This window comes from Chlorocebus sabaeus, chromosome 22 (genome assembly GCF_047675955.1).
Source record: "Chlorocebus sabaeus isolate Y175 chromosome 22, mChlSab1.0.hap1, whole genome shotgun sequence".
NCBI classification, from domain to species: domain Eukaryota; kingdom Metazoa; phylum Chordata; class Mammalia; order Primates; family Cercopithecidae; genus Chlorocebus; species Chlorocebus sabaeus.
This window is the reverse complement of record NC_132925.1, coordinates 45450427-45467326: the sequence shown is the minus strand read 5'-3', so window position 1 is coordinate 45467326 and position 16900 is coordinate 45450427. Positions and strand designations below refer to the sequence as shown.

General features: G+C 48.3%; 1 protein-coding gene across 4 annotated transcripts in view; it reads left to right on the top strand.

The window, feature by feature from the left end:
* SLC41A3 (solute carrier family 41 member 3) overlaps positions 1–16900 on the top strand; it is an 80411-nt gene that overhangs the window by 48594 nt on the left and 14917 nt on the right. For all 4 annotated transcript variants that reach the window (XM_007985526.3, XM_007985523.3, XM_007985524.3 and 1 more), the window contains 3 exons: positions 2061–2132; positions 9108–9252; positions 12659–12805. In XM_007985526.3, coding sequence (XP_007983717.1) covers positions 2061–2132; positions 9108–9252; positions 12659–12805 — 364 coding nt within the window. The remainder of the gene's footprint in view (positions 1–2060; positions 2133–9107; positions 9253–12658; positions 12806–16900) is intronic.

Here is a 16900-nt window from a genome sequence, read left to right as displayed (position 1 = left end):
TGCTGGCTCTGCTCTAGAGAAGAGCCCTGCTAAGCTGGTTTACTGGAAATCCCCTACCCTGATATCCAGCCAGGCTCTTTTTCTCCACTCTTGGTATCTGATCACGGTGCTCCCCCCATCCTTGATAGCCAACTGAATTCACTTAATTTCATTGGCTGCCTTGCCCTGCACATTGGCTCTTCACCCTCAGTTATCCCTGTAGTGCTCAGCGTTGACTTCACTCTTTCTCCCCCATGGCAGTAGTCTTGGAGGAGGTCCTCTTTGCTGTTTTTGACAAGCGTCAGGATTGTTTCTCTTAGGCAGTGGTCTGTGTTCCTCCACCCAAACCCACAGCTCCCGTGGCTCCTGCTGTCCTGGCATGCTGCTTCCTGTCTGTCCCATCTCACCTCCTTCCCTCTTCATCACCAGCTTAGTCAGTCCCCTACAGTTCTGGGAAACGTAGTGTTCGGTGGTCTTCTCTGTACTAAATCCCACCACCATCCTGGAAGGTGAGTCACAGGCTGAGTCACAGGGATGACTCATCCAAAACCCAAGCCTCCAAGTTTTTGGACGGCTCAGCTCTGGTGAGTGCCACCTTCAGTCCACTTCAGCCACCCTGGCCCTGAAATACTCTGGACACTCTGAAATCTTAATCCCTTTACACCCTACATCTTGCCATACTTCTTCCCCTCCCATGTCTCTCTCTCCCACCTCTGTGGATGTCTGAGCTCCTCATCCTCCTGCCCTCACTGCTTTACCTCTTGGTCTCACTTCCTGCTTTGTGCAGCCTTCGCTCAGTGACGCCAGGGATGGACTCAGGCTCACATGCATAGCAAGGGCCAGGCTGCCATGTGGGCTGTACAGGCTATAGATGTGTACATTTATTTTAACCATTTTATAGATGATAAATATTTTGAGAAAGTATCTTTTCTGACTCATACTCAGAAATCATATGGGCCAGCACATATCCCTTATCTGATAAGATCAGCACCCAGGTTGGAGCTGGATGATTAATAGAAAACATGAGATGAAGCAGCAGACAGGCACACTTAGGTCCCAGTGAACACACGGTGCAGCTGCAGAGCAGAAGAGGGGGTGAGTTATTGGCTATGCGTGCTCATCACGCCCTGGGCTCTGCTGTGTCTCTGCCCTGCCTCCTTCCCTTACTGTTCAAACAGGGACACCTGCGGTGGGTGTCGTATCTACTCAACAAGAGTGGACTAAGGCCTACCCACAGTCAGGTTCCGTGTCCCAGATGTCAATCGTGAAGACAAAAAGGCTCCCCTTCTCTGTGAAAAGAAAATGAATTATCAAGTGTTAGTAGTAGACGCATTATTATATTTTTCTCCTTGGAGTTCAGGAACTTAATGAACTGAGTTTAAGGAATCTAGGAAAATATATTTGCTTTGAAAACTTTTCTTATTTATGTCTTGAATTTTGTTGGTAATTGTTATGCTGTTAGGAGCCAAAAACCATTTTTAAAGGAGAAAGTCGTATTTACGATCTCTCTTTTTTATCCTAAGAGAAGAGAGACTTATATGTGTTCCTTAAATGGGATGATTTTGCCGAGGTGACATTGAGGGGATTGGTGGTCATTGGAGATAAGGCTAGCTTCAGGGTAGAGGAGGGTGTTGTAGGTGGCAAGGGGACCTGGCCACAGACTGGGCTTCACAGTAGGAGGCCTTGACTGAGGTCTGCACATGAGTTTGAGAGCTAGAAATGGCCTTGAAATTGCTAACATGCATGTCTGTGTGTGTGCATGCATGTGTGCCTCTATGCATTGTGCGTGGCTATGTGTGCCTGTGTGTACCGCTGTGTGTGCAGTCATATACTTGCATGGTCATGGAGGACTGGTCCATGACCCCCATCCAGTTCTCAAAGGGGTCTGTGCCCTAACATTTCTCCCCAGTCCCCATATAAGAAGGCCAGTTTGCTGTTTGGAAAGCTGAGCAGAGTAATTTTTCTGACGCTGATGAAATGGTATTCGTTGATTTCTCCTCAGAGAGACTGCCTTTTCCAGGAAGGGTTGACCTGGCTTTGGACCTACCAGTCCTACCTTTGTCCTTTTCTCTTCATTCTAGGCCAACACTGGACAAATTGATGACCCCCAGGAGCAGCACAGAGTCATCAGCAGCAACCTGGCCCTCATCCAGGTGAGTCTCCACCTTGTCCGACCTCCCTTCTGAATCTGCAGCCAGGCTTGCCCAGGTGGGAAGGGTGAAGCCTAGTGAGCTCTCGACTCTGCACTCTGGCCTGAACTTTGAGAACAGGTAGCTACCTGTCCCTCCCATATCCAATAGACCACACTCACGCAGCTTCTGGAGGCTCAGCCCACCTGAAGCAGACCCAGGGTCCCTCCAGCTTCCCCACTCCCTCCTTTCCAAGCCCCACTTCTTGAAAGACTCACCTGTACTTGCTCCTTCTTTGTCTCATGGCCTGCACAGTACTAACAGGCTTCTCTTTCCTCCAATCGTGCTTCCCAGGCCACAGGTGTTCCCCTGACTGAGGCAGCCTGTGATTGCCTCTTTCATGTGATCTTACTTTTTCTGGGCATCTGTGGATCCTTCCTGCCTGGAAATCCTCCCTTGGCTCTGCTCCTGCCTCTCTGCCTGGTCCTTCTCAGCCTGCAAGAGACATCTTAACCCCTAAGCTGCTTCATGCTCCTCATTCACACATCCTTCTCCCAGGTCCCAGTTCTGCTAAGCTTTTTTCCTGGGACCTTGCCACAGAGTGTCACTAAGTTAGGAGGCCCAAGGCAGGGGGAGATGAGGAAGAGATTGGCTGAGAGGCAAGAGGAGAGGCTGGGCCTGGACATAGACTGGAGGTAGCTTTATCCTAGAACCTTCTGGGCATCTCTGGGTAGGGGTGGTCTGTGGCAGCACTGAGAATATGGACCGTGAGATCAGGCAGCCCATCGTCTATCCACTGGATAGCCTTGATCAGGGCTGACTCCCCCTGTCCATCACTTTAGGATGATACCTACTTTATCCCTCACCTGGGTTCCAGAACCAGTACATCTAACTCTACAGGGCATCTCCATCTGCCTATCCCCAAGGCACCCCCAAAACAGCCAAGTCTGGCCTCATTATCTTCTCTGCCCATACTCACCTCTGCTAAAGTCCCCAACTCAGTCTAGTCTGATGGTTGAAAGCTCACTTTGAGAATCAGCCCACTGAGGGGCCTCAGGCAAGTTACTTCACCTTACCTGTGCAGGGGTGTTGTGAAGTTGTCGCCGTGTCGGAGTGTGGCATCTGGCTGGCACCTGGACATGACCCTGTCCTGTCAGGGTGTGCCTTATGGATGGTCCTTCCCAGTAACCACACCAGAAACCAAGTCGCCCCAGCTGCTTCTCAGCATGCAGTCCCTTTGAGACTTCTGCCTCCGAGTTGTGCATGAATCATCCTCCTCCTCCTCCTCCCCCCCACCCCGCCTGGATGATGGCAGACCTCTGTACTGCTCTAGCCACTACGAGGCCAGGAATCCTCCAGCTCCTCCTGGCCACCCCGGTGGCCTTTCTAAAACCCAAAGTCAGTTATGCCTCCTCTCCTTCACTGGCTCCCCTCGTCCAACTGTGGGCCTGGCCGCGCTGTCTCACCAGCTTCCTGCCTAGCCCCCACCCCTTCGCACCTCCCTGCCATGGACCTTCAGCATCTTTCCTGGGAAGGGCCTTTCTCCTCTAGTTCAGCTGCCCCTGAAGCTCTTTAAAGGCTCCACTCAGGTGTAAGTTCCTACCTGACACCAGGTGTATCTCTTTCTGCCTTTTACGCGTTTGGTGCCTTATGCGTGCTGCTGCGGCTGCCCTGGTTGTAGCTGTGTGTTTAAATGTCTGCTGTCTGCAGCTGAGCCGAGTCTCACAGGCTAGTACCATGCCCTGTGGCCGAGGAACTGCAGAGTTGAGTGAGATGCTGGGGATGCCTCTAACACAAGGTCTAGCAAGGGGCAGGTAATAAATGCCTCAACTACAAGTCACACTGGTTGTACTTTACTGTTTTCCATAAAATCTTTGTCCATATGGATGCACATTTCCACATAATCGATTCTCAGCATATGTTTATGAAGCCCTGCTCAGGGCCAGGCACTGGCTTAGCATATAGTCCCAATCCTAGCATGAATGTAATTTTGTTTCCTCCATTTTGAAAAAGCTTAATTAACTCTGAATCATCAGCCGTGCAATAAGTTTTATTCATTGGACTTTTTAAGAACTTCAGCATATTCTGTTATATAAATGTGGGGAGGCAGCAGTGACCAAAGGGGAGCCACTAAGAGCTAGTCCCCTGGGAGTCCACTCAGCACCAGCCCTGCCCACTTCCCTGAACCCTGCCACTGAGCGGGGCCTTGAGGTCTTCCTAGCCTTTGACTTACTTGAAAGATTATACTGCAATGAAAGTATCTTCGTGCATGAAATTCTTAAGATAACTTCCCACAAGTTCAAAGGGTGTGAACAGTTCAAAGCTCTAGATTTCCCTCCAAAATGACTAAAAACTATTTTATTTCTTAGTATTACATAATTAGCCCTACCCTAAATATTTGAGCAATTTCATTAGCATTGAAAATATTCTTCTAAACTACTTTTTGAATTCACCATATATATGTGTGTGCCCACAGATAATATATATGGTTTTCTGTATTGTTTAAGCATAAAAAGTTTTATACACACAATTCTGTGACTTGTACTTTTCTCTTAATGACTTACTGAATAAAAATTACTTTGAGCATGGCACATATCACTCAGTAAATATCAGCTGTGAATGATTCGTACACATACGTAAATGTTTCTTTGGAGAAAATGCTGATTCATAAGGTATATAGATAAATTATAGCCAAAGTTTCCCCCCAAATTCCTGTACCAATATTGACCCCCTTCAATGTATAAGAGAACCATTTTCTCACATACTTGTCAATATGTATTTTATATTATCAACGTTTTAAATTTTAATCTTACCTAATCTGACAAACAAAGTGTATCTTGTGCATCCATCCATCCATCAACCCAGCCACTCACTCACCCACCGACCTACCTGTCTACTCATCCATTTGTCCATCTGTTCATTGGTCCATGCACCCACCCATTCACCCACCTGCCTATTCACCCACACATCTGTCCATTCATCCATCTGTCCACTGAGCCTGTATAAGTACCTGCAGAGTGAGTGCCAGGCTCTGCGCTCAGAACGGGAGACCCCAGTAGAAAATAAGACAGCATTTACCTTTTAAAAGAGGAAGAAGAGCATCAGCTGCTAATGAATAAGATACCTTCAAATGGAGATTTTATTTAGAATTTTCCTAACTACTAGAGAAGATGATCTTTATGCACATCTGTTATCCGTTTGTATTTTCTTTTCTGTGAGTTGCCTATCCATAACCCTTGTACATTTTTCTAGTTAGTGTCTAAAACAATGAAGTCCAGTGTATAAATGGACTTGTGTGTATATGTATAATATATATAATCATATATATTCTATATGTTATAAAGTTTTATATATAACTTAATATATATTGTTTAAGCATAAAAAGGTTTATACTATACATATATTGAGATTTTATTTAGAATTTTCCTAAAATATAACATATATAATATATATTATATATTCTGCATAATATATATTACATTTATATATGTAATATATAATAAGTTTTTCTTACTCTGTTTAATATTTACCCATTCCATCCTGATTTGTAGTGCCACCTTTATCATACTATATATTCATGATTACATTCTTATATATTAAATATTCATATATTCATGGTTCTATTCTTGGACTCTGTTCTGTCCTGCTGATCTGTTTGTTTCTGTCAGTACCACACTGCTTTCATTGCTTCAGCTTTAAAATACACATTGATCATGAATATACCACAACTCCCTCTTTGACCTTTCTCAAAGCTGTCTTGGCTATTCTTGCACAGTTACTCATTTTTGTGAAATTTAAAATGCGTTGTGAAGTGCCATGAAAGATCTTATTGGGACTTTGACTGGAATTACATAGATTAACTTGGGGAGCATTTTTTAGCTTTAAAAAACTAGCTATTTGTATTAGTTCATTTTGCATTGCTATAAAGAAATATCTGAGACTGGGTAATTTATAAAGAAAAGAAATTTAATTGGCTTATGGTTCCACAGGCTGTATAGGAAGCTGTACAGGAAGCTTCTGAGGAGCCCTCAGGAAACTTAAAATTATGGTGGGAGACAGAAGGGAAGCCAGCTCTTCATGTGGCCAGAGAATGAGCAAGAGAGCGGTGGTGGGGGAGTGCCACATACTTTTAAAGGACCAAATCTCAGCAGAACTCACTCATTGTAGATGACAGCACCAAGGGGTCCCCATGAGAAACCACCCCCATGATCCAGTCACCTCCCATCTGGCTCCACCTCCAACATTGGGGATTATAATTTGACATGAGATTTGGTGGGGAAACAAATACAAACTATATAATTTTACCCCTGGCCCCCTAAAGATCTTGCCTTTCTCACACTGCAAAATACAATCATGGTTTCCTAACAGTCACCCAAAGTCTTAATTCGTTCCAGCATTAACTCAAAAGTCCAAAGTCTCATCTGAGACAAGGCCTTCTAACTATGAGCCTGTAATATCAAAGACAAATTAATTACTTTCAAGATACAATGGGGGATACAGGTATTGGGTAAATACTCCCATTTCAAAGGGGAGAATTCAGCCAAAGGAAGGGTTTACAGGCCTCATGCAGGTTTGAAACTTAGTGGGGCAGTCATTAAATTTTAAAGCTCCCAAATAACCTCCTTTGACTCCATGTCTCACATCTAGGGCACATTGGTGCAAGGGGTGGGCTCCCAAGACCTTGGGCAGCTCTGCCTCTGGGGCTTTGCAGGGTTCAGCCCTGTCTGCTACTCTCATGGGCTGGTGTTCAGTGCCTGCAGTTTTTCCAGGCTGATGGTGGCAAGATGCTGGTGGAGCTACCATTCTGGAGTCTGAAGGATGGTGACCCTCTTCTCCCAGCTTCACTAGGCAGTGCCCCAGTGAGAACTGTGTGGGGGGCTCCAACCCCACATTTCCCCCCACACTGCCCTAGTAGAAGTTCTCCATGAGGGCACTGCCCCTGCAGCAGGCTTCTGCCTGGATATCCAGGCTTTTCCATACATCCTCTGAAATCTAGGCAGAGGCTCCAAAGCCTTAACTTTGCACTCTGTGTAACAACAGGCATAACACCATGTGGATGCCACCAATGCTTATGGGTTGCATCCTCTGAAACAGCAGCCTGAACTGTATCTGGGTCCCTTTGAGCCATGACTGGAGCTTGAGTGGCTAGGATGTGGGATGGAGTGTCCTGAGGCTGCGCAAGGCCGCAGGGGCCCTGGGTCTGGCCCATGAAACCATTATGTCCTCCTAGGCCTCTGGGCCTGTGAAGAGAGGGGCTGCCAATAAGGTCTCTGAGATGTCTTCCAGGCCTTTTCCCATTGTCTTGGCTATTAGCACTTGGCTCCTTTTTATTTATGTAAATTGCTGCAACTTGCTTGAATTTCTTCCCTGAAAGTGGGTTTGCCTTTTCTACCACATGACCAGGCTGCAAATTTTCCAAACTTTTACTCTCTGCTTCCCCTTTTAATATAAATTCCAGTTTTACATCATTATATCATTTCTTTGCTCATGGATATGAGCATAGCTTATTAGAAACAGCCAGTTCACATCTCGAATGTTTTGCTGCTTCGAAATTTCTTCCACCAGATACTGTAAGTCATCATTCTCAAGTTCAAAGTTACGCAGATCCCTAGGGCAGGGGTATAATGCAGCCAAGTTCTTAGCTAAAGTATAACAAAAGGAGCCTTTGCTTCAGTTTCCAAAAAGATCCTCATCTCCATCTGAGACCGTCAGCCTGGCCTTCACTGTCCATATCACTACCAGAATTTTGGTCACAAACAACAATTAACAAGTCTCGAGGAAGCTCCAAACATTCCTTTATCTTCCTGTCTTCTTCTGAGCCCTCCAAACTCTTCCACCCTCTGCTCATTACCTAGCTCCAAGGTTGCTTCCATATTTTCAGGTGTCTTTATAACAGTGCCCCACTCCTCAGTACCACTTTTCTGTGTTAGTCTGTTCTCACGGTGCTGTAAAGAAATATCTGAGACTGGGTAATTTATAAACAAAAGAGGTTTAATTGGCTTACAGTTCCACAGGCTGTACAGCATGGAAGCATGATGCTGGCTTCTGCTTAGCTTGTGGAAAAGCCCCAGGAAACTTCCAAGGATGGGGAGAATGCAAAGGGGAGCAGCACTTTGCATGGCCAAAGAAGGAGCAAGAGAGAGGAGCGAGGTGCCACACACTTTTAAACAACTGGAACTCATAAGAACTCACTATCACTGATGACTTCACCAAGGGGCGGGGGATGGGGGGGGCGGTGATGTTAAACTATGAGAAACTGTCCCTATGATCCAGTTACCTCCTGCCTGGCCCCGTCTCCAACACTGAGGATTACAATTCAACATGTGGCTTGGTGGGGATACAGAGCCAAACCATATCACTCTTCTCCTCTCTGTACATGGTGGAGCTCCTTGTTTCTGTGTCCTTCTTTAATAACATTTCCAGGTCAGCATTTTGGATTAGAGGTGCCAGTGTTGATGTCCAGGTCAGGGCAGCTCCTGGCACAGGCTGTGGTGTGTGCTCGGCAAGACGGAGACGGGAACAGAGCCTGGAAGGGGAGGGTGTGAGCAGGATGCCAAGGGAGAGACCAAAAGTGTGTGAAGTCCTCCCATGTGGCTGCTCTGTGCTGTGGGGTGCACCACATGGCAAGTGAGGTGTGTTGTCTGCGCTGCTGGGAGTTGCAGAGCACTTCTGCTCAGACCAGTGAGAGGGGAGTTGCCAGCAAGAGACCCCTGACCAAAGCCTGAGCAGAAGGTGGAAAAATAGATTCTGCTGTTGAAGGCGGCGCCCAGCAAGGGAGCAGAGGTGGCCAGCATGGTTTCAGGGGAGTTGGGTTCAAGGCAGGTGTGAGGTGTGGTTGTAATTTTTCCTGGGGTGAGGGCCTGTGAGATTTTAGGGTAAGGGAAAGGAGGCAGTAGCGTGTGGCACCTGGCCCCTTGCAGTGAGTGAGGTGTGAAGGGCAGGGAGTGTGGCTGTAGCCCCAGGGGCCCCCCGCTCATGCTTCTGATTTCTGTCCAACAGGTGCAGGCCACTGTCGTGGGGCTCTTGGCTGCTGTGGCTGCACTGCTGTTGGGCGTGGTGTCTCGAGAGGAAGTGGATGTTGCCAAGGTGGAGTTGCTGTGTGCCAGCAGTGTCCTCACTGCCTTCCTTGCAGCCTTTGCCCTGGGTGAGCCATGCCCCAGCTGTGAGCTCCCACCTGCCCCCTGCTCCTCTGAGGTCCCGCCTCAGGGTTCATTGTGTTTTCGGTTTCTGGGGTGTGAGTCCCACCGCTAATGGGACTGATGGTGGGCTCAGGGGTCTCACTGGCGGAGTGGGATGAGCCAGCTGGGTCTTCGTGGCCCGCCTTGTGCCAGGCAGGGGTGTGTGCCGCTCCAGCCACCACTCGCCTCTGCTCTCTGCTATGTAAAGACCTGTCTTTGCTCTGCAGATCTCTTCAGCTGGTCACACTCCCATGCCAAGGCCTGACACCTGCACACAGCAGGCTTGTTCATCTGTGCAGTCAGCCTGTTGGTTTTTAAACACTTATTGAGCATGACCTTACACACAGGCCTGTGATGGGCTCTGGAGGCTGCAGTGTCCTGAGGGCGAGGCACAGGTTTGAGCTTCCATTTCATGTCTTCAGAGAGGCCTTTCTGACCTGTCTGAGGAGACTGTGGCTGCTGTGACGGAGCCCCCAGTCGGCACCTTGGTGGCAGCAGACATTTACTCCTCACGGGGCTGCAGGCTGGAGCCCAAGGTTGGGCACCCACGGGACTGGCCTCAGGGCTGCTCCCTTTGAGGCTGCAGCTGGCCCTTCTCGCTCTCCTCACACAGTGGAGAGAGGTGGGAGCTCTTTGGGGCCTCTTTCATAAGGGCCCTCATCTCATTCGTGGGGCCCCCATCCTCATGACTTCACCTCCCAAAGGCCCCACCTCCTAACACCATCACCTAGTGGGCGAGGATTTCAACGTGTGGGTTAGGGGGATAGCAGTGTTGAGTGCACAGCACCACCCTCCCACATGCACCCACCTGCTGTCTCCCCTTCCCGTGTGCCCCGGCTCTGCTTGTGTAGCTCAGATTGTCTTGTTGTATCATCTTTCTGCCTCACCTCCCTGCTAAAGTGTCAACTCCTCAAGAGTGGGGACCCAGTAGTTTCTGCCTGCTGTCTACTGCTCCTTTCTCATGCCAGATACAGCTGGTGCTTAACATGTATCTGCAGCACATGTGAGACAGAAATGTGGGCAGACATACCTCCTTCCTTGGGACTCACACATGTGCGGGGAAAGCAGTCACCACACATTGGCCACGCTGCATCGTTGTCCATTGGTGATTAATTGTTGCTGGGTGTCTGCTGTGTGCCTGGCACCGTGTAGTGCTGGGGATATACTGTCAACAAAATGTGTTTTGATTTTATATTCTAGCTCAGGGGCAGACAATAAGCTGTGAATATACAGGACACTAAAGTGAGTGCCACATGTCGCTTTTGTCCTGAGGCTTCCTCTGATGAACACTAAAGTGACCTTCGTTCCAGCCGTGCTTTACGTTAATGTCCTGTTTTACTCACCTTACCTCAAATGATGTGTTCATACACTTGTGTACTGTCTCTCCCACACCCGACAGGCATTTCCACTGATGGGAACAGAGCCTGTTGGTTATTGTCATCACTTAAACCAGGGCCGGGCTTATAACCAGCTTGCAGATGTTAGCTGAATGAATGGACTCTCCTCCAGCTCTCTCCTGGGTCATGTATCTGTGTGAATCCTGCAGACCACATGTCTTGCTTTGGTGCAGTGAAAGAAGGAAAAGTTGATAACTTCATAATTGAACCTATTATGATCCATTCCCCCACCTACTTGCTCAGTCAGTACCCTCTGGGCTCAGCTCGCTGTAGGTTACCCATGTGGACTATTTGAGGTTTCTCATTCCTACCTACCAGGTAGCTGATCAGCCCCATTCCTGTGCCAGTGCATGGAGCCAGCGTGGAGGGTGTAGGCCAGAAGAGGACTGTGCCGAAGCCCAGCTGCAAGTTTACAAACCACATGTCCCTACTCAGGATGTTGGCTGAGGCTGGCTCCTAGTCACAGCCTGCACAGGCATGGACAGATGGTGGATGCCATGACCCAGCCTGGTCCACGGATAGGGCAGGATGAATGTGCTAGACTTTCCAGAGAAGAGGAGTCCAGGAGACCCTCAGCATAAAGTCTCCTGAAAACAACACAGTCTAACAGTCTAGAAGGCCAGCCCTGTCTTTGCAGGGGCTTATAGAGAATACCATTTCCAGCTCCCCATTTTACAGAAGGGGAAACTGGGGCCCTGGAGATGGGATGAAGCTTAGCAACATAAGCAAAATCTGTATTGTCCATGACTGTTCAGAAGCATTGCGGTTACCTCACCAGGCAATGTTGAAGAGGATGTCACACAAGCCTCAGGGTAGTGGTTTTCAATAGGCGTCCCCAAACCACTGGTGTTCCTTTAAATGGTCCCTGCAAGATTGTCCCCAGCTCGCTGACTCAGCGTGCAAACTCAGATTCACTTATATCTGGCATTCAGAAGGAGACACAGGGCTGTGACTTGTTCACAAGATCAGGCCAGGCACAAACCGGCTTGTAGTGGCAGCTTGAGGATGGTATCAGGTGGTGATTGTAATTGTTTTTAGAGTTACAAGATCCTGGGTAAAGTGTTAAAATGCCAATAGCCACAACACAGAGTATCTTCTTAGAGAGCCAAGTGAGAGTCTGTTGAGTCAAGTCCTAGGCTGTGGATGGGGACTAGGATATCATGTGTGATAGTCCCCTTCAGAGCACAGTCTGAACAGGAAAGAGGACTTCGGAGGCATGGTGGCCACGGAAACGTGAGCCTCACCTCTTCAGTACTGCCCCCCAAAATCCGCCACCACTGCATGTGCCTCCCAGTGCACCGCGGACAGCACCGCCAAGCTCCCAGCATGGGACTGTTCCTGGGAGACACAGGGCCCTCCGAGTGTGCCTCTGACAGCCTGGCTGAGTGCACCTAGAAATGCAGTGCAGTCTCAGATGTACCCCCACCTTCCCTGCCTCCCTCCCCTGCGCCCTGCCTGTGTCAATGTCCGTCAGTGCTCCCAGCTCCCTCCCGCCCTCCCCGTCTTCCCTCACAGGCCTAGTCCCTAATGAACCTCTTACCCAGCTGATTCCATCTTGGTGTCTGCTTCTCAGAGGATGCCAGTAAACATAGGAGGCCATGAGCTCACCCCCTGGGGACCCGAGCATCTTTGGAGCAGCCTCCATGCAGCATGGGGCTGTGGACTGCCTGTCTCTGTGGTTCCTGGTGATTTGGGGGCTCGGGAGCCACAGGTCACTCCTTAGCATCACGCGCACAGGTCACAAAGTGGAGTCCAACTCTCCCAGGCTTCTCAGGCCTCCAGTGTAGTGGGAAGCTCTGAAAGTCAAGGCAGCCTGGCTTCACGTCAAGGCCTTGGTGGAGGGAGGCAAGTTAATGAGAGCCTCCCTGCCATCTGCCAGTCCCGACTTAGTGCCCCCATCCTGTGCTGCTGTGCCTGCTCAGAGCCATCTGGCTCCCTGGGATTTGAGTTTGCTCTTTCTCCTCTCTCTCTGCAGGGGTGCTGATGATCTGTATAGTGATTGGTGCTCGAAAGCTTGGGGTCAACCCAGACAACATTGCCACGCCCATTGCAGCCAGCCTGGGAGACCTCATCACACTGTCCATTCTGGCTTTGGTTAGCAGCTTCTTCTACAGACACAAAGGTAAGGAGTGTCTTCTTCTGTAGACACAAAGGCTCCATGGAGGAGGGGCCCTGGAACAGGTCACCACTGAGGCTGAAGGGTACTTTTGCATCCAGCCCATGTGCTGTTGCTTGAATGTGTCCCCCACATTTCATGTGTTGGAAACTTAACCCCTAACTTGGCAGTAATGAAAGGTGGGGCCTTCAAAAGGTGATTGGATTAATGGATTAATGGATTAATGAGTTGTCATGGGAGTGGGACTGGTGGCTTTATAAAAAGAGAAGGTGAGACCTGAGCTGCACGCTCGGTTCCCTCACCATGTGGTGCCCTGCACCACCTCCGGACTGCAGAGCCCCCACCAGCAGGAAGGCCCTCACCAGATGCAGCCCCTCGACCTTGGGTTCTTCAGCCTCCACAACCATAAGAAATTTCCTTATGAATTATCCAATTTCTGGTATTCCCTATAAGCAAGTAGACTAAAGCAAAAAATTGATACTGAGAAGTAGGGTGTTACTGATGTCAACCTTAAATAACAATATCCAGAGAAGATTGTTACCAGCGGTGAGTCCAGCTATCTGGAGAAACTCCAGAATGGCAACTTTGCAGCAATTTCAGTTCTTTGTCTTCTGGAAGGAAAGATTTCAAACACAGGCAAGGTTTAAAGCAGGAGAGAGAATTTATTTTAAGCAAAGCAAGAGTTTATTAGAGAGAGTACACTTGAAAGAGAGTTGTGGGCAACTTGAAAAATCAAGTGTGGTGTTTGCTTTAGTCATACCCCCCACATCCATACCTGGGCAATTGTTTAAAGGCATTTTGTTCCTAACTGCCTCCCCCATTATCTTCATGTACCTGGAATTTGTGTTACAATGAACAATAATATAGTCAGTCCATAGCTTATGTTATTTTAATGTAAATTATTGGTGAACAACTTAGGAACAGCCTCTTCCTTTATCCTTAAAATCCCACTTGTAACTGCTACTAATTGAAGTATATATCCAGGGCACTTGAATCTATGCTCCCACTGAGCTGTTCTTAAGTTTTGGGCTCAGGTAAACTCTAAAGTTAGTCATAAAATAGGCGGTTAGACATGAGCAAGGCAGGAGAGAGGGCCCCCAAGAGTGTTGGGCAGTTGTCAAGCTATGGTAAGGGAATTATAAATCTGTCCCCTTGAAATAATGAGCAGGACAAGGGAGGAACCCCAGAGCTGTCTGGTACTCATTGAGTAACAGACAGGCAGGCATAAAACCATCCCTCTAAGATAATAAGCGGCCAGGACTGGTGCCTGGAATTACAGGAGTCTTAGAACAGACAGAAGACACCTGGAGTTAGCAAGCCATAATCCCCGATAAGGTTTCAAGCATGTGCAGTGAAAGGGCAAAATGGTGAAATTTAACTGGTATATGACCTTCCTCTGGAGCGCTGGACCTGTGAGAGCTGCCCCTACTGAGCATGTGCACCACTTCAGTAAACACACTGCACGTGCAGCTCTCCCAAGTGCTGGCAGGACCACTGCACATGCCATAGATAAAGGCCCGCCCAGGGGAAGAACAGAAGGAAGACACAGAAAGCCCAGGAAAAGATAGGGGGTATAAAAACTCTAAACAAAGAAGCAAACAACACACTTGATTTTGACAATTGGTTGAGTTTATCTAAAGACCTGAGATCAATAGAAAGCAATGTCTGTGTTAAGAAAAAGGATTGTGGAGACAGAGTTCTTATTTGCAGAGGAAGCCTTCAGGTAGCAGGCTTCAGAGAGAAGAGATTATAAAATGCTTCTTATCAGACTTAAAGTCTGTGTTGATGTAAATGCCAGAGAGGGATAATGAGGCATGTCTGACTCCCACTCCCCGTCATGGCCTGAACCAGTCTTTCAGGTTCCATTTTAAGAGTGCCCTCGCTGAGGAGGAAGTTCATTCAGATAGTTGAGATGGAGCTTAGAATTTTGTTTTTGGTTTACCTGGTGAACTCCTAGAGAAAAGGGAAACGGCAGAAAAATTTGAAAATTTTTAGCCTGGCCATGTGGTAGAGAATGAGTTTCCAGGAGAGGAATCCAAGGGTGTGACTGAGCCACCAGTTTCTAAGGAGATTAGCATGGCTGAAAGGGAGTCCAGTAGTCAAGACAAGGGGGAAACGGCCCAAAAGCATTTCAGAGATTTTTCTTGGCTCCCCCTCCCATCACAAGCCCAGAAACCTAGAAGGACGGAGTAGTTTCAGGGGACAGGCCCAGAGCATGAGCTTGCTGCCCAGGGACTCTGTTCCCTGTATCCCAGCACAGCGCTCCTTAGCCATCCCAGCCATGGTTCACATGGCTCGGGTGCAGCTCATGCTGCTGCTCCAGAAGGTACAAGTCATAAACCTAGGTCCATGTGGTGCTAGTTGTCCAGACTTGCAGAGAGCAAGGGCCTTGGAAGCTTAGTAGCCACTACCAAGTTTTGGAAGTATTTTGTCCAAAGCCTGGGGGCCCAGACAAAGACTTGTTTCAGGGCTGGAGCCACTGCAGAGCTCCCCTACTAGAGCAGTGCCAAGCAGAAATGTGGGATTAGAGCTGCTCCAGAGAGTTCCACCAGGACAATACCTGGTGGAGCCATGGAAGCAGGACTCCCACCAAGACCCCAGGACTGCAGAGCTGTTAGTATGCGACTTCAGCCTGGGAGGGCTGGGTGAACTGAGCACAGCACAGCCATGGTTGGAGATAGGGGGCTGTCAAGAGGCCTGGGAGCCTCAACCCCCACAGCAGCGTGTAGAAGATGCCTGGCATGGAGTCAGAGGAGAAAGCTCTGGAGTCGTAAGCCCCAGTGTCTGCTCTCTCAGGTTTTGGCCTATTGGTCTTTTTGTCCATTTCTTCCTTTTGGATGGGAATGTCTGCCTTATACCCATACCACCATTGTATCTTAGAAGCAGATAGCTTGTTTTGATTTCATAGGCTCACATGTGGGACTCTGGACTTTGGGCTTTTGAGTTAATGCTGGCATAATTTAAGACTTTGGGGCTATGGGGATGGAATGAATGTATTTTGCATGTGAGAATGCCATGAATTTGGGGGACCAGGAGTGGAATGCTGTGGTTTGAATGAGTTCCCTCAGTTTCACATGTTGATCCCCACTGTGGCGGTATTGAAAAGTGGGGCTTTTAAGAGGTGATTGGGTCATAAGGGCTCTGCCCTCATGAATGAATTAATCCAGTCATGGATTAATAGATTAATGGATTAATGGATTAATGAGTTGCCATGGGAGTGGGACTGGTAGCTTTGAAAAAGAGGAAGAGCACAAAAGCTACATGCTCAGTTCCCTCGCCACGTGGTGCCTTGCGCCACCTCCGGACTCTGCAGAGTCCGCACCAGCAAGAAGACCCTCACCAGAGGCAGCCTCTCGACCTTGGACTTCTCAGCCGGTATAACTGTAAGAGCAAATTCCTTTTCTTTAGGGATTACCCAGTTTCGAGTGTTCTGTTATAAGCAACAAAACTGACTAAGACACTGTGACCTTCAAATCAGCCATTATTCCCACAGGAAGGACCCTGCTGTATTACAGTCAAAAATTGTTTTACAGATGGAAAGCCTGAGGTCATTCCACAAGTTCAAGGAGTGCTCAGGAAAGTGCTTCAAGCTCTCCAAACCATGTTAGGAAGGATGAGCAACTGAAGCCTGCATTTATATGGGTTGTTAACTTCTACCTTTAGGGTAGAGGTGTACTAGGAGGTTGAGTGGGGCCTGAGGCTGGTCGGCCACACTGATGTGTCCTCACAGGAATGGAGGGCAGTGGGCACGCGGTGACAGTTGTTGAGGAAGTGCCCAAAGGGAATAACCTCAGCAAAGCTACAATTTATCACTCCCCATGGGAATGTGGGCCCAGGGATTTGGGAAAGCATCCCATCTTTACCTGTTGGCAACTGAAGCAGACAAATAAACAGCTGTGATTTAGAGGGTATTGGCACTGGGACCCTTTCTGTCCCAGCTTTGGGACTGTCTCCTTGCCATCCTGGTGTTGCCTGCCAGCAGTCATGTTTAATCACCAGGAAGATTCGCCAAGTTTAGTTAAGTGGTGATGGAGATTTGTAAGAAATAAGATGACCTAATTTTACTTTTAAGCTCAACTGAACTTAAAACAAGAAGGTTTG